This window comes from Vanellus vanellus (assembly GCF_965231255.1).
Source record: "Vanellus vanellus genome assembly, chromosome: 21".
NCBI lineage: Eukaryota > Metazoa > Chordata > Aves > Charadriiformes > Charadriidae > Vanellus > Vanellus vanellus.
Window position 1 is genome coordinate 4,179,331 of NC_138926.1, and position 20,126 is coordinate 4,199,456.

The window sequence follows — 20,126 nt, forward strand, 5'->3', positions numbered from 1 at the left end:
TGAGGGCCAGCTGCTCAATTCCACACTTTCTCCCTAAACGCGCGCTGCAGAAGCAGATGTCAAAAGCTCTATCTATGCCTTTTAAGCCTAGAGACCTTTTGCGAAACCGAGGTGCAACGCCCCCCTTCCCACCCCACCGAAGCCAACCGGGGTGGGGGAAGAAGCGGATCCGAGGAGCGCCCAGCCCCAGGCATCCTCCCCGTCCCCCCCAGCCTGCCCCAAGGTCTCCCCAGCTCATCCCCACCACGAACCACCAAACCCCCCAGCAGCGGCGGCAGCGTAGGGGTGTCCCCCCTCTCTCCCGTCACCTCCGTCCCCTGGCGGCACGATGTCGGCTCCCTCCACCCCCTCCTGTTTAACCTTCTCGGGCCGGTGCTAGGCTAAAGCAACGTGGCGTGCCCGCCGGTGTCGTCGTGGTCCACACTGTTGTCGTGGTCCACGCTGTTGAGAATGGCTGTCTGGTCTTCGGGGAGCTGCCGGTGGCAGAGGTCGTCCTTCAGCGCCGAGAGGCGGGCGAAGGGGTCCTGACGAGGGTGTCTCTTCTTCTTGCGGAGGCAGACAGCTTCGTCAGGCGACAGTACCTGAGAGCTGGGAAGGTGCTGAACCTGGGAGGCAGAGCCGTCTAGGGGGGAAGAGAAGGCAGATGGGACCAGAGCCGGCAGCCAGCGGCAGCGCCGGCAGCAGGCAGAGCATTTTGAGTGCCGTAAAAGGGAGGTTACGGCAAGCTTGGCCCCAAACCCAGCTGCTCGGCAAGAAGGGAGCGCGTCGGGCATCAGGGAAAATTAAATTAACACTCAAAAAGAAAACGAAAACCAAATCACTGGAGATGGGAGATGCGTGGAAGGGGAACTCGGTTTGGAGGCAGGGGAGGAGCAGGGGAGGGACGGCCTACAGGTGAGCCGTCCCTTCGGGGGCAAGGGATGAGGGCAGCATCCAGGCGTGGGCTTGGAGACCACCACAGCCGGCAGGGACCTGCCCGAGCTCTGCCCAAGGGGTGAGAGAGGGGATGCCGGCAGGGACCGTGGGGTCCTCACACTCACTGGATTGTTTTCTGGATTTCGAGGAGCCCTTGGATGACTTTTTGGGCTTCTTTATCCGCTGGTATTTCAGAGCTTCGAGCCTCTCAGGTGCAGCAGCGTCCCCGGACGGAGATGGACGTTTTCTAGGAAGGAAAAGCAGAACAGGCACCGTCAGCAGCTCTTGGCCACGCTCAGGCCTCCGGCCGTCCCCGGCGGGGGATCAGGCGACCCCAGCCAGCTCTGCCATGGAAAAGGAAAAGGTGAGAGACACGGGGCCGAGGGAGCGGGGCCAGCCAGGCGTGCCGGAGCGCGGGGTGGGAGGGAGTGAGGCGCCCCTGCGTGCCGCTCTGCGGGGTCCCCGCTGTCCCCCTAACATCTCCTCCACATGGCCGAGCAGCGCCGCGAACTCAGCTGGTCCCACCGGCCACGTCCAACGCCGGCTCCGCAAGAGAGCCGCTGGCACCCCAGCTCTCCTGCCTGCCATGCCAGCAGCGCTAAACAAAAAGAGGACGGGGCAGATCCTATGTCCGATAAGGCATTTTTGGGAAGTGGTGGGAAACCCCTTGGGATGGAGAGAGAGAGGAAGAGACAGGCAGAAGCGGCACGGCAGCGTTGAGACGGGCACCATGAGCCAACCTGGGCGGACAACATCGGCGCCACAAACAGCAGGGAGGCAGGATCCTGCCCGGCCCTGCTCCCACGGCCAAAAAAAACCGGGGGCCACACGACAGACAGGGACACAAAGGACACACGCCGACACAGCCGGGAGCGGTACCTCACTCCCAGGTCTCTGCTATGAGCGACAATAGAAACGCAATAGCACGAGAGTGTCTACTCCTTAACACCCAGGGGCTGGGAGCTGGGTTTCCTTGCCCTGCAGGACAGGACATTGAAATGAAAATGCTGACAAGGTTTTATTGCAAGGGACAAGGAGGCGATTTGCAAAGGTGAGTTTCCTGCAGGAGAGGCAGCAGTTTTAAGTGATAGTTTTCCAGCTTTAACCCCTGAAAAACTCTTCTACAGGAACCAGCTCAAGGTTAAGTGGTCTCCCCTTTGCAAAGAGGTTTTTTTGCTCTATTTTCTTCACTGTACCTGTTCTTCCCATCCCAGAATCGGACAGTATGACTGCTGTGGAGAGCAGGGCAGTAGGGGAAAACCTTCTCCTTAGGAGAGCGGTCGGTCCAGCTCTCATCTATAACACATCACAGCATCCCTCCCCTCTTGCTGCTTTCCCATTTCCTTTCCCCTCTCCATTTTACTTTCATGTCCCTCCAAGCTCCACCAACACCTAATGCCGCAGAAGAAGTCTGAGTCAAGGCAGCAGAGGCCACAGGTAACGACCTGGGATCAACCAGAGTCACGACCGAGCAACCTGCGCACAAGGTGCCCAGAGATGACAGGAGAAGCATCCACAAAGCGCCTTTTATTGCAATAAAGCCAACGCTCGAAGACAGGCTCCAGAGAGAAAAGCCTGGAGACTTAAACCAGAGTGCCTCTAACAAGCCTGTCCTACCCTTCAAAGGAGGAGACAACACTCGTCTGCTCTCACAACTCGGTCACCGGAGGTCAGCGAGCAAACCTTTTCAAAACAGCCACGCAGGAGACAGTGCTGATGAGAACTCCTGCATCTTCAGGCATCCGTGAGTGGGGCAGGGATCAGCAAACCCCGCAAGCCACAGGCTCTTCACAAGGCAGCAGGATGGGCAGGTAGAAGAGTCACCTCGACTGACTGCAAGGAAGCAGCTTCAGTGCCTTCAGACTGCTGCTTTGGCACCAAAAAGCCGTGGCCAATCTCATCCACCTCATTCCTGGTCTGTCAGTAAGGTGCAACCCATGAGGTGTTGCAAAAACGCTGCCGGTGGGAGCAGTCTCCCTTGGGTTTCAGGTGGAGCCTCTCCAGCACTGAGGACACCCCCCAGGCTTTCCTCTGCGAGTCCCCACGCGTGGCACCGCTGCAGAGAGCACGGCGTGATAGCAACGCTTTACCTCTGAGATCCCAAGTGGCTGCCGGAGCGCTGATACTTCAGCTGGAGTGGCACAGGGGAAGAGCTCCCAAGGGATTTTTCCCCTTGGGGAGCTGAAGGGGTTTGTTTTTGAAGACGTGTGTGACTGCAAAGCTTCTCAGTTCTGCTAGCAGCGTTGGAGAGCACCAAGAAAAGTGCAGTGCAAATTGCTGAAGCAGCTGGGGCACAGCAGCTGCAACAGAAACCCAGACATTGGGTATAGAAAAGCCCCTTTTCACGTTTCCCATCGCAACAGAGACATCAAGGCGCGGATGTTCCTGGAGAGCCTCTGTTCCAGCTCCCAGCAGAGCAGCACATCAGCTGAAGATGAAGCAACTCATTAAACAAGTAGTCCTGCTGGCTGGATCCAAGCGAGAGCTTTCCCTCGTAGGAAAGACGACGTTTACAAGCCCGTACAGCTTCAGTGCTTAAACGCCTTCTCCCCAAATGCAACCGGCCTCTTGTGAGAGATACTGCGCGCGGCGGCTCCGAGCTCTGCTGGGGCTCTACCCGCTGAGGTGTGCCAACGCCGCCAGGGTGCACCCCGTGGCACACACTGGCTCAGAGTAAGATCGCAGTGACCCAAAGGGCCAAGAGCATGGCATTTCCCTGCAGTAATTCCTGCTCGATTGGTCAATAGGAGGCTTTTCCCATTTATGTCCACCATTCTATAATTTGCACAACAGCTACATTCATGCAAGTACTTGGCTAACGGTGACCACAACTGCTCCAGCCCCAGTCCATCCTCCCATGGAACCCACGTGTGCCAAGTCCTGGACGCCGGCAAGCTGGCGATGCTGTCACCGTCCTGCCTTCCACGTCCTGTTCCCACCACCCAGACAACTTTGCTAATATTATTAAAGCTCAACTTGTAGAAGGCTCTTGCTCTTTCCATTCTTTTTTCCTCCTAAGAAGATGCTACCGTGGCACGTTGACAAAATTAGACAGATTTACGCAAGGGATTATGAGGAAATTGCCTGAAGCTCATTTCCACTAGTTGGAATAATTGGACTTGTATTTATACACACAAACATAAACAGCCAGCGCACTGAACCCATGTGTCACCATAAATACTGTCTGACCTCTGGCAAGGAAGAGATACAGAGGAGGACGAAACGATGCTACTCACCAGCCAAATTTTATCTGTTCTACCCACCCTTTATTTCTTCAAAGGACTCCAATTCTTTCAAATTAATTTTCATTTTAAGCTCAGCCAAAAGCCTCTTCCTGCCCCCAGAGTTAGTATTTTGGGCAGCTGCCCATGCACGAGAGCTATCTTGAACACCAACAGACGAGAGGTTCAGGGAGGCGGGCGAACTTCTAGAGACTTCAGTGTAGAGCCAAGCAAAGGAGCTTCAAGAAGCACACGTGAATTCCTGATGCAAGCCTTCTGCAAGGCACCACAAACACTGGGCACAGCAGTTTTCCTCAGGTCTTCAAAGGACAACCTATCCGAACGAGAAAGGGTCTGAACTGCATGGACAGAGAGGTACTGGAGAGGCCACAAAGGTACTGAGGGACCTCAGAGAGCCCCAGGACAGGAGGAAGCAGCTAGGGGAGAAGAGCTATAGAACCCAACACACATCTCAGTGTTAAAGGAGAAGCCGCTGCTGTTCTTCAAATGTCCTTCCACATACAAAGCAAAGATGCAAGGGAAAAGGCCCACGAAAGCATCACTAACCTCCTTCCACCCAAAAGGGGGAACCCATATAAAGGAATGGTCCAGGAGATTCAAGGGCACAATACATGTATTTCACCTTGTGGAGGTCTCAACACATGTGTCCTGCCTTCTCCTCTCCTTGAGTCAAGACACTGCCATCCAGAAATAGCTTGGACATGTGAGAGCATCCGCTTGGACCAGTTAGAGCATCCACTTGGACCAGAGCCCACCGTGTCTCAGCCACTGTGTCCTTCAACCCCCATTCTCCTCAGTTGAAGGGCTCAATTCGCCTACACGAGGCTCCATCTCAAGCTCAAGTCCTGCGCGATCCCATGAGATGTCCTGCAAGTTGGAACTCCCCCTCTGCTTTGAGGCAGTGCTGGCTGCTGCCTCCATCCCGGGATGCCATCGTGCATCGCTTGAGATCCTTCAGCGCAAGAGGTGCTAGAGAAACACAGCGGTGACGGCCCCTTGCCCCAGAGCTGCTGCTGCTGCCAACGCACCGCAATGAGGGAGGACGGGGCTGGTCGCAGCGGGGAGCACACCGGAGAAGGGGGTCCCTTCTACAGGTCTGCAGACACCACAACTCACCTACACAACGGACTTCACCATGCTGACGGAAGAGGAGCGGGAAGGAGAGAGGGCGAGGGAAAAGGGGCCGGACTGGAGAGGAAGAGGGGGATACAGTCATGGGAAAGGGAGGGGGGAGAGAGAAAGATAAATGAAAAACAGGAGTAAGAAAATATATAAGTAAATTAAAGAGACTGAAAAGAAAAAAATAATAATAATTAAGAAAGAAAAGAAAAACGCACTCAGACAAGCGGACTCACAACTTCTCCAAGCGGGAGGAGGCATGAAACACATGCAGAGGATCAGCACATGGACAGTCTTTAAAGGGGAACCTGTTTTCTTTCAAGCGGGGAGCGAGGGGTGCTCCTCCTCCCGCACGCCTGGCGCCGACGTCCCTTTGTCACTCAACGCTACGCCACCACCAAGCCCCTGAGCTCCTGGCATCGCCCGCGCTGCCCTGGCAAAGGGGGGGGCAGGGTGGCCACCCAGGGCAGGCTGCGGTGCCGAGGGCCACGGGGGGCTTGGTGCTTTGTCTGTGGTTTTTGGGTTTCCCTCTGCAGGGAGACGACAGCCCCCTCTTCCCCATTAGAAGATGCATCACTGCGCACTGCATCCGAAGAGAAGATGATGGGAAAATTGCTTGTGCCGATTCAGTACTGGCATTATTTAACCATGTCCATCGGTAAAAACTAGCTGATCTTCAGCCAGCAAAAGCCACCGTGCTGCAGCCGCCACTGAGCCCGCAAACTGCCTCTCCCTCTCCTCTTCTCAGCTTTTATTACTGCAGTAGAGAAATCTGGCTGGTCTGGTATAAAATCCCTGTGCTCCGCATGCACTGACAATTTTATGACCCCAAATCATCAAGAAATTACTTGGCTGGGCTCTTTACAGGATTCCTCACTTATTAAAGTGAGATTTATTCTTTTGGCTTCCCCTTTTGGGGGATAATGACTCTGGAGTCGCTCCTGCAACTCCAACCCCCGGCGGCATCTCAGAGTAAGATGCACGGCTGCTCCTCCGCAAGCTCCCAGCTGGGCGATGTGACCCTGCTCCTGAAACCCCATCAGCTCACGGCACCCAGCACCAGAGACAGGAGCCAGCCCGGATCTGTGCAAGAGCCACGCCGAACTCCGACGTGAGCCTGGCTCACCTCTGCTGTGCTAAAGCCACGTTCACTCGTGTCCCTAACGCTCCCAGAGCAGGGAAGCGCCACGGAAAAAAGACTAGAGCAAATAGCCACGTCCTCGCTGAGGGCTTCCCCGTTTCTCGAGAAGCCTGGCACAGCCCAGATCTCTCCAAAGCTTGGTGCTAGCTTTGCTCCTCGCAGGACACCCTGCTCTGGGAAGAACAGTGGAAAAGAGAAGAAGGAGTCCAAGCGCTTAAGAGCTTTGAAGGCTGCAAGGCTCGAACTGGAAGGGTTTTGCCATGCCAAGACGGCTCCTCCATGCAGCACATCTCTTGTACCTGCTCCCATTGCATGACACAACACTCCTTCCTCCCCTCTCCTGCTCTCCCCACCCCAGGACAACCCTCCACTTCAGCTAGAGGAATTCCCCTCTCCTGGAAACATCTACTTGATTTCTCTAGGCAGCTCATCTCCCTCTCGTGGGGCTCTTTTCCAGTCCAACAAGGCTCCTCAGGCTGTCAGGAGAGCACTGGCCAAGACCTTGACTCCTCCCAGCCAAGGCAGCAACGCTTAAATTTTTATAAGACCTGTCCTAAGGAATCTTGGGCACGGCCAGGCCCCGTCTGCAATCCCACCTCTCCTTTCATAACCAGCCTGGCTGGCAGCCACATGGGTCAGCGTTCCCAATCCTGGGGGTCAGGAATGACTATTATCCCACCCGGCTTTAGCAGTTTTAGCAACGTTCTCTGCTTCTAAGGTCCAAAAACCATCTCTTGATTACTCCATCCCAGTTCCCAGGATGCCCATGGCCTTGCAGGAAACTGGCCCCACGAAGGCAGGCCAAGAGGCATTTTCTTGGGGGAGTCTTTCAAGATCTGCTTATGGCTGTTTAATTACAGCTGGGTCAGAAGAAGTCTTAAAGCTTTCTCCAAGGAGTATTTCAGAGAGGAAGGGCTTTTACTATGACTACACTTGTGACAGCAATGATAAGATACCTCACCGGCAGCCTGAAACTGTACTTATGCTGCTGCCAACCACACAGTCCATCTTGAAAGAAAGACTTCTCCCATTTTCCATGATCGAGGAGACTTGGGAAAAAGAAAACAGATTCAGGTACTGATGGGAACAAAATTCTCCACGTCCTAGACTGCAACTGGAGACTGATTTTTGGAGCCCCGGTCCAAGAGCACTGTCTGCAGCTGGTTGCTCCAGACGTGGCTATTTCACCTGGCTCCAGGGGGTGGCCATGAGCTCCTCCTGGTTTAGATGGTCCAGGACAATCCCACCTCAACACGCACCTCCCTAACACCACACAACCTTCGCACCACACAAGCCCTGCAGGAGCCGAGGGTGCCATGTGTCGCCATCCTCCAAGGAAGGATGGCCACGGGGAGACAGCAGCTTGGCTCATCCCAAACCCCAACATGAAGACACAGCTGCCACCATCGGGCTCTCCAGCCCCACCGCCTCCCCCAAGGCAGGGGGAGCAGCGGCGCACTGCTGGGAGGGGAAACCCAAAAGCCACAGAGACTGTGCGTCCAGAGGTGTTTCCTAGTGTTTTCGGATTCCTTATTCCCCTTTAAAGGAAGAGATGGTATTGGAAAAGCCCCTTCCGTGTCCCCTCTCATGCCCCGCTCCCGGCCACCCTCCACAGCGCCCACACCATCCTTTCGGACATGGATCACCCTTACCTATTGAGCTGAGGAGAAGCTTGTCTCGACAACACTGCCCAGATAGCTGAGATTAATCAAAAACAAAGCAGTTATCAACACCCGCAAGGAGCCGAGCTCCGCAACACATCAGCACGTCAACAACTCCAAAGGAAAAGGAGGGAAAGAAACCAAACCGAAACACAAACGAAACGAGGCTGGAGAAGAAAGGGGGAAAGAAACAGAAGAGAAAGGAAAAGAAGAAACGAAAACAATAATCAACAAAGCGAATGGATACACTGCGTAAAAGCACGGACAACAGTGCTGCTCTAACACAGATCTGTCCTGGAGCTGGGTCTCCTCGGGGTGCCCTGGCTAGGAGACGTGGACCTACATCTACGTGCTTAATTGCATCGCTCCATAGCTGTGTTTTCCAGAGGCATACAGAAGTCGCTTCAGGCTCGTTCAGCTCCTCGCCCTCCCCATCCTCTCCCCTGAGCCCTCCTTCCTTCCCCCCTGCGCACCCCAGCCCGTGCCGTGCCGGAGGGGTTTTCTAAGGCCATAACGCTTCCAGGTACCAGAGGGCGGGAGTGAAATGCGGAGGGCGCTGCGGGGTGAAACGCTGCCTCCCCCCTCCCCGAAACACACGCCTCTTCTCCGTACGCCTCCGACCGCGCCGGCTCCGCGGGGCTGGGTGCCCCGGCCCCCCGACTCCTCTCTGCCGCAAGCCGGAGGGGTCGGGGGGGTGGTTCGACCCCACCAGACAACAAGCCAAAATGAAGCGAGACGAAAGGATGGGACGAAAGCACGGCTACGGGATCTAAGGTGCTGTGAAAGACGGAGGGAAAGAGGAGAAATACAGAGAGAGAGAAAGAGAGAGAGAGAGAGAGAGACGCTTTTTGCCTGGAGCAACCCTGGTACCTGGAAAACCAGCCGCTACTGTCTAGTGCAGCCACATCCCTCTTTAGGGCAGGATCTGAGCGTGCCGGCAGCCTCCCGATCTCCGCTGGGGTTAGTTTATTTTTATTTTTCCTCCTCTCCTGACATGCTGCTGGTGTGGGCTAAGTCCTTGATCTCTCCCTGCCCGCGTCCTGGGGCTGCAGCATCCCTTTTGCAGGTGGGGCGGTGACCGTGATAGCTGTTTCTGTCATGCATTAAAGCTCTCTAGACTCCGCGGGAAGGAAGAGGAGGAAGACAGAGGCGCGGCGGCGGCGGCCCTAACGTTCGAAGAAAGCCAAGAGCCAGCAGCTAGAAGAGGAAACAACCGCCAGTGACACCAGGACACTTACCTACGCGAGCCGGGAGCCAGGTCTTTGCACGCCTGGTAGACGGCCCGTAGCCCGAGTCACGGCGCTCCCAGGTTCCCAGGGGAGCCGCTGGGGAGGAGGCAAGCGCGCCGCCGGCACCGGGAAGGTCGCCTGCCTAAAACCCAGCTCTCTCGGGCAGCAGCCATGCAACCCGCGGCACCAGCCTTTTCCTAGCAAAGCCCGCGGGACGCCGTCTCCAAAAGGGATGCTGCAGCGCGCCCAGAGAGACCCTACGAGTTGGGATGGCGATGGCGGGGAGGGAGTCAGAGGGAGCGGGTGAGGCAGGGTGGGGGAAGCCGGGAGGGGGCCGGGGGAGGGGGGGCAACCACGGGGCTCACGCACTTACCCCGTGGCGGCTACCGTGGTGGATGTCGGCTCCGGTTGGAGAATCTCCTCGCCAGCCCTCCTCGGAGAGGGGATGTCTCCGAAAACATCCATGGTGTCCACGGGCAGAGAGGAGCCCTGGGAGCCGGAGAAGCCGGTGGCCAGGGAGGCGAAGGCGGCGGTAGGTCGGTAGCTGGGGCTGCCTCCCCGGCTGCTGGGCGCAGGGGATCCCGTCGATGGCGTGGACTTGCGGGAGAAGCTGACCGCCGCGGGGGGCTGCAGGGTGATCTCCGACACCTCCGCCTGCTGGATGAGGCCCGGCCGGGGCCGGGCACGGGCGGTCAGCTCCGGGGAGCTGTTGCGGGAGCTGAGGGGGCTTTGGGTCAGAGGAGAAAGCCTCGAAGGTTGTAGCACCACCTGATGTAAACTGGGCTCAGCCCTCCTGACCTGCCGAGGGCTGGGCCGAGGTCGGGGTTGGGGCTCGTACCACCTGGTGTCCAGGCTGAATGTGCTTGTGCCGCTGGGGCCGACGGGCTCGGACGGTTCGTGGTAAGGCAACACGGGTATGCCCATACCTTGGCTGGTATGTCTTAGCTGCCCTTGACATCCCATGGGTTGCATAGGTTTGTCCTGCCACTTGGTGGTGGTGGGCACAGAGGGTTGGCCCCTGCCGGGTGACTTGCCGGTCCAGCTCTTTGGTGCCTCCAGGGGCAGGATGCCCGGGTAGGACGCGGGGACCACCTGGAGGGAGGAGGGAGGTGGCCCCCGAGGAAGGCAGCCGGTGGGCTGGGAGCCCTCGGCCGCCTCGCAGGGCTGGAGCTGGTGGGGGAACGGCGCGGGGGCCGGCTCCAGGGCGCCGAAGGGGAACTCGGCCCTGCCCCAGGGCTCGGGGGACCGGCCCCCCGTGGGGGTCTGGGCCAGGGGCAACGTGCTGTTGGAGGCGTTCTCCCCATTCTCCTCGGGGATGGTGGGGTGTCCGAAGGGCCCCTCGGGGGGCAGCGGCGGGGAGGACATGACCGAGCTCAGCGGGCTGACTTCTGGCATGTAGAAGGGCGGCGGGTCCACCTCCCCGGGGCTGCTGCTGCTGAGGTAACCGTAAAACTGGTGGTGGAAAGCCCGGGGGGCCGGCGGGCGGGCCTGGCCGGTGGCCTGCAGGGTGCCGGGACCCTCCAGTGCCCGGTGGAACCGGGGGCTGTATGCTGGTGGCTGAAGGTAGGACTCCTGGCTGGAGGAGAGAGGGGTGAGCTGGGCTTTCAAGGCGGTGACGGAGGTGGGGACGACGGGGTCGTCATTCTCCTCGTCTGACTGCCTGAACTCGGGGTACATGTCTGTCTCCTCCACGAAGGGGAAGCCCTCGATCCGCCGTGTCTTCAGGGAGGGCTCCATCTCCGCCGGGTCCATGACAAAGCGGCCATCCGGCCCGCGGCTGATGAGCTCGATGGGGGTGGTGGCCTCGGCTTCGGCCTCCGCCTTGGAGACACTGTACTTCTTGCTGCTGATGGCTCGCTTGGTCTTCTTGTAAAGGGAGAGTTCCTTCTCCTTGGTGGGGCTCAGCATCCGCTTGGCCTGCGGGCCCTGGTCGTCAGAGGACTCCGAGGGGGGACGGAGCGTGCGGATGCTCTCAGGACTCACCTTGCCGGAAGACAACCTGGACCACAGGGGAGAAAAACCAAGAGAGGGGACAGTCACTCGGAGGGGAAAGAAGGTCCTTTTGCCCAGAAGAACCACCAGCTGGATCCGGCAAACAAAAAGCTACCAGCTCTCAAAAGAGGAACTGCTGGGAGAAATTTGCGGGGGCTAACAACGATGGCAGAGTCTTGCCCAGCCATGGCACAAGCCAGAGGACCACCAGCAGTGCACATCATCCCAGCTCCTCAGGAGCAGAGCTCAGCACTCTCAACGTGCTCCCCGGGGCAGGCAGCTGCCAATGCCTTGCAACAAACACCTCCAACGCATTGCAACAAGCTCCGCAGGCCCAGTAGGACGAAAGACAGATCCAAAGCTCAATTCCAACTCCCTCAAAGGTTTCCTATGTTCACCTGAGCTATCCATGACCAGGAAAACCCCCGAGAAGAGGGACGTCAGGCAAACATCCCCTCCTGCAGAACTCAACATCTCACTTGGAGATGCTGACAGATCACTTCAGACCAACTTTTTCCCCCATTCTCAACACTCAAACTTAAGGCTGAGAGCCTCAAAAGGCAGAAAGCATCAGGATAGTTCACTCATCCCTATCCAGAAAGCCTCGGACAAACAGGATTGAAAGGCAAAAGGTAGCAGATCCGAGACAGTGTAGGCATGGTTATTTCAGTGCAGTGAACGAACCGAAAAAAAAGCAAGATTAAGATCCACCAGCATCACAACATTTTGCAATGGTCCAGGAGCCAAAGCATGAGGCGTCCGCAACTCAGACGCTCACGTTCACATCGGGGAAACTGCTCCCACTGCTAATCAGCAGCTGCTAATCAGCAGCTACACATGCTTTTGATGGGCTCTGCAAGGTGCTGTGGCTACTGCAGCACCACGATCCACCACCTCTGAGCACATGTTGAAAGAGGCTTCAGTGGGGCACTCTTCATGGGGAAAAGATACAGGTGTAAGATTCTCCAAATTTCCCAAGAAAAACGAGAGCCAGCAGAGTGACTCAAAAACTACACCAAGCTTGCACGAAGAACTCCGCCCTTCTCCTAAGGAGCCCCTTCAAGCTGGATGTGTAATCGAGTTCCACCAGTCAACTCCAGCTTTGTTCAATGTCCACAAATCCAACAGGGTTGTCTCTTAGCTTAAAGTTTGCTGCATTTGTGCCTGCCGCTTTCTGTTCCAAAGCCCGTTTGTCTCTTGTGAACTGTTGTGTTCCCACAAGTTCAAGGAAAACCCAAAACAACTCGTCAGAAGCAACGAAACAAGGTCAGACATTTCCATTTGAGCTTTGCAATAACTGTAGGAAGGAGGCACCTTGAAGACCCCCAGCCTGGTGCTGCATCTAAGACAGATACTTACGGGGACTCCAAACTCTTCCTGCAGTGGGTTATCGAGAGAGGAGGGTCTGGAAGAGAATAAAAAGGGGAAAGAAGAGAGAACGCTAAGGAGGCGCAACACAACAGAGACAAGACAAACTCAACATCAAGACAACAAAAGACACTCAACAAGAGGCCAAGGTTTCATTGCTCCAGTGCTTTAATGGTTGCCGACAACAAACAGCTCCCGTCACAGGGTCCTGCCCGTCCTGCTGCCGCAGCCTCGCAGGCTGGAGGAGAAGGAGCCGATCCCCCTACTCCCTCCAGCTCCCCAGCCGCCCTTGTCCCTGCTGGCCGCTCCTGCATGGCACCTGCAGTCCCAGCTTTTGGGAAGCAGAGCAGCAGGATCTCCTTTTGCGGGGGTCTTCTCTAGCCTAGCACGGCCGTCGGGCACTGCCCGCTCCGGGTTGGACAGAGCTGGGCGGGAAGCAGCTGGAGAGCCCAGCTCCAGGGGGACCTCAGGGTGAGCGGTCCCCCCCATCTCTGGCCCAGAGGACACCCCAGCCCTAAACCCCCGGCTCTAGGAGTTATCACCACGCGAGTGCGCTCCCTCGGAAATCCCAGGCTAGTTTCTCTGTCGCCTCTTCACCCACCCTGCCTCTCCCGCTCCCGACCACGGGCGCTTTCAGGCACAGCCGAGGGATGAAGTCAGGGTTTCACCTGAGGACGCGCACGGACGGAAGAAGAGACAGACAGGGAAGAAGGTTACCACCACAACACAACAAGGGAGGAGAAACGAGGAGGAGATGGGAGGGAGGGAGGAAGGAAGCACACCGGGGACGGGCTCACCTTTCTTGCGCTTGAGCTTGCGTTTGCGTTGCTTGTTGACGAAGCAGGCGGCGAGTGTGCTGAAGAGGATGGCAGCAGCCAGGAAGCAGATGGTGGCAACGATGCCAGCCAGCACCGGGCGGGCTAGACCCTCGTCCGTCAGGTCAGGCTGAGGGAATACGTCTGGGGAAAAAAACCCACAACGATTAGGTATTACGCACACAGCCTTGCCTGCTGCCTTCCCCAGGGACCTACCACAGCGCGAAGGCAACTGGTACCAGGAGTGACAACCTCTAAGTAAAGACCCTGCTTCCAACCCAGCCCACCTGGGAGGAGCAGTCAGCGCTGCCGCAGGCCACTGCCAAGGGATTTAGTGACCTCGCACCAGATAAACCTTTTTGCTTTGGCTGATGGACACCCAGGGAAGAAGCCTCTATGCCCCACAAATACACATTCATGTACAATCGCACACAACTGCACCAAACCTGCAGTTACCTCCTGGCCGAATTAATCCACTGCAGCATCACAAGGTATTTTACCCTGTTTGTCAGTGCTTCATTTCAGCTTTTCAATGAAAACTGGGCTCCGAACCCTCACAACGCCCCTTCTCTAACCACGAGCACATCCAAACCACCAGCAGACCTCAGCTGCGGCCATTTGCGGATGCAAACCCTGCACACACCAGCGCTCCTGCCGTGCATCCGCCTGCCGGGAGCACCGGCTTTCAGCCTGCCAGGGCAGTTGCCTGGGGCCAGGGAGCACGCCCGCCCTGCGAGTGCTGCCAAACCCCATCAGAAAAATTGTGCGAGAGGAGCAAGGGCAGGCAAGCAGGCAGGCAGGCAGGCTGCAGCAGGCAGGCTCTCGGCACGGCACTGGCACCACTTGGGGGCAGAGAGAGACTGCTGCATTTCTGCATGCAGCAGAGCTGGGTGGCTCCTTGGCTTTTCCACGAGAGCCGTAAAAGCAGGGTTCGCCGCATCCCCATCTCCTCCCGCTGCCCTTGCCTTCCCCACGGCAATCGTGTGCCCTCGTCTGCCCCTTGCTCAAGGAGCATCCTCCGAGCTAAGCTGGGATGCAGGGGATGTGCACAAGCTGCAGTATGTTGCAGTCTCCTATCGCAAAGCTTTTTTTCCCTTCAGACTCTGCACTGCAGTGCTACATTTCCCCCTCTGCACCTTTCATTCCCTTTTCCAGGCTGCGCAGTGCCCGGTCAGAGCTCTGTTCTCCGGGCACCCCGCAGACATGTGATGTGCTGTCACTCTGCACCAGCAGACGCCCGACAACACTGCACTCCGCAGGAAGGACTAAATGGGGCAGTTTGTCCTCAACCACTCCGAATGCCACTGGTCTGTTCGCATTCAGGAGGCGGCAGAGAGCCAGCAGCGTGCCCAGGACACTGATCCTAACCACGCACCCATCAGCCCAGCTCACAGCCTGAGCATCTCAGGCAAAAGCACAAAAACAGACATCGCTGTCGTAAGCAAGTACTGATGCATGACGCAAGTACCTGCAGAAGCAGAGATGCTCCCACAGCTGGGGGTAGAAGAAGGAGCCACCCCTTACCTGTACTGGACACGCCAGCAACGTTGCTGGGTTCGCTGATGAGATCCTGCATGACCGCCAGGACCCGGAACTCATACCAGGTGTCCTGAAACACCAAGCACATCTGTCAGGTCCCCCACTGCAGCCTCCAACCCTGCCCAGCTCCCAGGTCCCCAGCACAGGGACCGAGCCACCCTAGAGCTTCCCCAGAGCTACAGCAGACAGTGCAACACCAGAGGTATGGTGTGGGCAGCCCCTGCTTACCTGGGACAAGTCCTTGGCAAAAAACTCGTTCTCCGTCCCCGGGATGCCATCGTCCAAGATCTCCCACCTCTCCGCGACGCGGAACTCCATGATGTAGCGGTCGATGGGGAAGCTGTGGTTAGCAGGAGGAAGCCATGACAAGAGGACGCCTTGCTGTGTCCGGTTGGCTGTTAGGCACCTCGGTGGGGTAACCAACACCAGAGGCTCTGGAGTTGTTACAGGGAATGCTGGAGACAGAGCAGATGGGACAGGGACACCTTTGAGATGGGGCAAGGGGAGGCGCAGAGGATGCTCTCCCACACATGCCCCATCGGTGACTGATGGACCACCATGGCAGTGGCAGGTCCCACCTTCCAGGAGTTTAGGGCACGTCTTGGGTATGAGCTCTCATCTCAGAGATACAAAAGTGGCTTTCCAAAAGGCAGGGGACTAACAATGCAGTGACTCCAAGCAAAGGGGCACAGCGTTTGAAAACCTCCTGCTTCCTCCCACCTCTGCCTGAGACAGCCCCAGGGCAGGTACCAGCACGAGGCCCTTTGTGATAGCTCCTGCTCTGAGGCGTGCGCAAGTGATTTTGTGCTCTATTAATACCTCCTGACCCCAGCTGAACTTAAGGAAGATCTGAATGGTGACTGGTACAGTACAGCTCTCCCACACTGCCTCTTAGGACAAGCTTTCAGGAGCCTCATGTATCCAGCAAAGCCTACAAGCTTCATCCAGGACCCTCCATGAACTATCCTCTACGCAGCTGGAAACTACTGCTGCTGATCACCATCTCCATCCTCAGCAGATAGGACACGTGGACCAAGGCAAAGGGCCGCTTCTCCCCACAGACCTCCTGAATCCCGTCCCCCTCCTCCCCTTGTGCCCATGGAGGACCTACCTAGAGTGTTCACAGTGACCACCTCACTGAAGGAGCTGGTACCCAGCTTGTTTTGAGCCAAGACACTGAACTGGTACGCAGTCTCTGGTTCCAAGGTATCCACCAGTAGCCAACTGGAACCAGCTGGCACAGGGAGAGACAGCCAGTCATGGGGGCCAAACTGGGCTCTCTTCATCCTGCCGAGAGAGAAGGGAGCATCCTCAGAGAAGGTGCCTTCGACAGGCAGGACAAAGAGGCAGCATTAACTTCTCGAGCAAAAATGGAGCTTTCCTGAGCAATGGTTTGGTTTGACAGCAGTGATGTGTATGGACATGGGGCAGCCACTCGCCACCCATGAGCTGGCTTGGGGACGGCGCACACAAGGGCTGCCAGGCACAGGGCACCGTCCCATTGTGCCACGCCAGCATCCCTCAGCTCATATGGACATGGCCACCAGCCCTCCCCTCTGCTGTGCACCACCTGCACCCTGCGAGCAGGGTCAGGGACAAAAGCAGTGCCAACAGCCCTCCTCTGAGGTTATCTCCACCAGATTCCCATGGGCAAGTGGAAGCTGGTGCATTTTTACTCTGGCGAGTGCTGCAAAGGGGATGGCTGGAGCAGGAGATGGACCCTGTTCCCATTTATACCTCCACAGCTCCCAAGCCAGAGCCAAGTTTTCCCTCAGTTGTAGCCCTGTACATGCAATCCCACAAGACACATTTAACTAAATCACCGTTTTCGCCATATTTGCCCGAGTCGGGGGCTGCCAGCACCGCCCAGGGCATAACTCGGGGTTTGGCAGTGCAGCAGAGGCACTTGCAGGGAGCACAGGACACAGCTTTTCCGCAGGGGTCTAACCCACAAACCCAGGGCAAAAATACCTCCCAGAGCCGTCCCAGTACGACCCCAGCACACATGAGCCTGAAGCCACCTCTGCAAGCTGGGAAAGAACCTCATGTCCCGAAGCAGCGTCACCGCACTGCAATGATACTGCAAGTAGCGGTGCTCACGATAGAGATGCTCTAGAGAGTCCCAGTCCTCAGCTGCGGGTTTCAGTGGTGTCTGCAGAGGATTTGGGAAGGATTACTGCAGAAGGTCTGTTCTGCATAGGTCAGTGGGCATAGCTATAGCCACTGGCGTCCAGTCAGGTAAACCCACCGAGTAGAAAGCAAGAGATGGAGCAAAGACAACTAATGCCGCTGTAAAGGGAGCAAAAGGTGAGGCGGGAGAAGCAGCAGCAAGCTATGGAAACAAGCAAGTCGGTGGAGACCCATGCACGTGCAGCGTGCCTCCACCAAACTGCGCGGCTGCGGGCAGGAAAGCTTCTGCATCACCGCAGCTCCGGCGGGGACTACAGCTCCCAGGATCCCCCGCCATGGAGGGCAGCAGAGCAGCCCTTCGTCCCAAGTGGGCTTCCCTGCTGCATTTAACTCCACCGCCTTCGCATCCCTTCTCCCCAGCGCTGCTGCGGGCAGGCGTACAACGGCAAGGGGCTGAGGGTGGGGAGAGCGGAGGGTAAACGCAGCACTAATCGCCTCCGGGCACTGCAGACCACCTTTGCCGAAGGACAGCACGTGGGCAGGCAGGATGCTGCGGTGGCCTTGGCCGTCCCTGGGGAGCGGGGTTTGCATTTCCAGCATCAACAACCGCATAAGCAGGAGGAGGGCGTGGAACTCCACAGGAGGCAAAGCCATGTTTTGCTTTAGCATCCCATAGCCACGGCAGGGAGGAAAACGCATGTCCTCCAGCTGGCACTAGATGATCCAGAACAGTCCACTTCTCCTGGGCTCCCCAGACCCAGGGAGCAGCACAGCCCCACGGGCTCACATCCCACGGTCCGGGCAAGACAGGTCTCTGCCTCCCTGTCCCAGGGTCCCCCCAGCACCCCGTGAATTCCATAAGGCTAGCTTGGCACAAACGCCCTTCCCTGTCGCTGGCTGCTCTCCCTCAGCACAGGGTCTGGAAGAGCCTTGGAGGCAGGAACTCAGCAGCAGCAGCTCCCACCTCCCTCCAAGGTGAGCCACGTCTCCAGAGCAGAGAGGATTAACCACTCCTTCCCAAGGACATTTTCATCAGAGCAAAGCCTGCACTGCTCTGCTCGCTCCCTCATTTTTCGACTCTGCTCGCTTCGTTTCTTCTTCTTTCCATCTCCTGCCAGACTGCCCAGCCCACCCCGTGAGTGCCCAGCCTCAGGCTGGAGCAGAGCAGAAATCATTACAGGCAGCATCTACCCTATCTCCACTCTATTGGCAGTCTCCATCGGTGCAAATTAAGGCAAGGAAGGAAAAAGAGAGCGAGAAGAAAGGCGGAAGAACGCCAGCCCCAGAACTGGGAAGGGAAGGCGCCATCCCCTCCGCATTTCCAAGGACAGGTCTTCAGAAGAGGAAGGCAAGAGCAAGTGCAGAGCCCAAACAAAACCCCAACCTCGCTGCAGCTATGTTTCGCCCTCCCCTACCCTGGGGAGAAGCCGGCAGGGCTGAGCCCGGCCCCGTTGCGGGAAGGCAGGGTGTCCCCGCTGGCTTTGGGTACCAGGCAGGGCAGGCTGGCACAGGAGCGATGGGGCAAAGCCCCACGAGGCTCAGACCCGGCCAGCGTCTCACGGTGCCTGGTCACAAACTCAGCCGGGATTTAATCACCTCCAGGGAGACGCAGAGCAAGGAAAGATCATTTCTGCTTAGTCACAGCTCTTCCAGGACGCACTCTATAAAGGTTGCATTTTCCATCCTCTCCCTGGCTGTTAAGCTTCATAAACAGTTTATCTTGAAATTAGATGCCAGAGGCAAAGTTACATGAATGCAAAGTGTCTCCCTTGCACCATAAGCAGAATAAAACCTGCTGGGGCGGATGGAGGTACTGGCTAGCACAGAAGGGAGACAAAACACGGCACCTACGTGATCCCACCACCACCACCCATCTCTCCGAGGCACCGAACGGGAGCTCAGCCCTGTAATACCCATGGGCACCGAGCCGGGCACGCTGCCCTCACCACCCTCCTCCCCCCGGCTGCTCGAAGCTCAGGTCGGCTAGGAAGGAAAAGAAGCAGAGAGCAAAGCATGCCAGGATGACTCACAGAGGGCCGTACCAAACTGAGAAAGTCTGCTCGTATCCACCGTCGTAGCCAGGCTCCCAGGAGACGTTGGCTGAGGTCATGGCGACCACAACGTGCACGCTGGTCGGGGCGTGAGGGCTTGTGCCTGCGGAGAGAGAGAGAGATTGAAGGGGAACAAGACCGCACGCTGGCTGGCAAAGGGGCTGGAAGGGGTCTGCTCCCAGCTGTGGCTGGAGAGGACTCCTCTCGCACCAAAGGCCACCTGGAATTTCTGCTAGAAATAGCAGCGGGACAGCTGTGTCCACAGGTGCCCAAAATAACGGAGCAGAAAAAGGCGGCACCACGGGTAAGTAAGATTTAAAGGAGACCCTGCTTTTCACGGGAAGCATCCCCATCTCCTCTCTCGCCGACACGCCGCCTGGGGGACCCTACCCAGGGACCCGCCGCCGGCCGTCCCCGAGGACCCATCCCCTGCGCTGCCCGTACCTACGACAGTAAGGTGGGTGCTGGCAGTAATGCTTGCGACGACGTTGGTGGCGATGCACTCCCACTCGCCGTGGTCGTCCTTGCCGAGGGAGCGGATCTGCAGGGTGCCGCCGGGCAGCGTGTTGTGCTTGCTCCTGCTGGGCTTCCCTACCTTGGGCAAGGAGCGGGGGGAGCCGGGCAAAGACAGAAAAAACACGACTCAGAAGCGGGTTGCGGGGCAGGGCGAGGCGGCAGCAGGGTCACTAAGCTACCTGTGTGGCCCAGGGGACACCGCCGGCCACCACCAAGGGATCCGGTCTCTCCGGTCGCGGCAAGGCAGCCGGTTCCCCCGTTTTCGAGAGGACCTGGCAGGGCAATGCGAGAGGCACGTGTCAGGGAGGCTGATGCCCAGCACTCACACACAAGCGGAACACCCCACAGCACTCGCACAGACACCGAGCCCTGCGCCAGGGCGCAACCTCCAGCATCCAAAGCTGAAAC

At 57.6% G+C, this 20,126-nt stretch overlaps 1 protein-coding gene across 1 annotated transcript in view; it reads right to left on the reverse strand.

Moving 5' to 3' along the window:
* Nucleotides 1–380: 380 nt before the first annotated feature.
* Nucleotides 381–20,126, reverse strand: part of IGSF9B (immunoglobulin superfamily member 9B) — a gene marked incomplete at both ends in the record, with an annotated part of 52,977 nt that continues 33,231 nt past the window's right edge. The window contains 10 exons of the mRNA XM_082493900.1: nt 381–622; nt 1,041–1,162; nt 9,681–11,306; nt 12,659–12,704; nt 13,465–13,626; nt 15,007–15,091; nt 15,250–15,476; nt 16,133–16,308; nt 19,194–19,305; nt 19,647–19,797. Coding sequence (XP_082350026.1) covers nt 381–622; nt 1,041–1,162; nt 9,681–11,306; nt 12,659–12,704; nt 13,465–13,626; nt 15,007–15,091; nt 15,250–15,476; nt 16,133–16,308; nt 19,194–19,305; nt 19,647–19,797 — 2,949 coding nt within the window. The remainder of the gene's footprint in view (nt 623–1,040; nt 1,163–9,680; nt 11,307–12,658; nt 12,705–13,464; nt 13,627–15,006; nt 15,092–15,249; nt 15,477–16,132; nt 16,309–19,193; nt 19,306–19,646; nt 19,798–20,126) is intronic.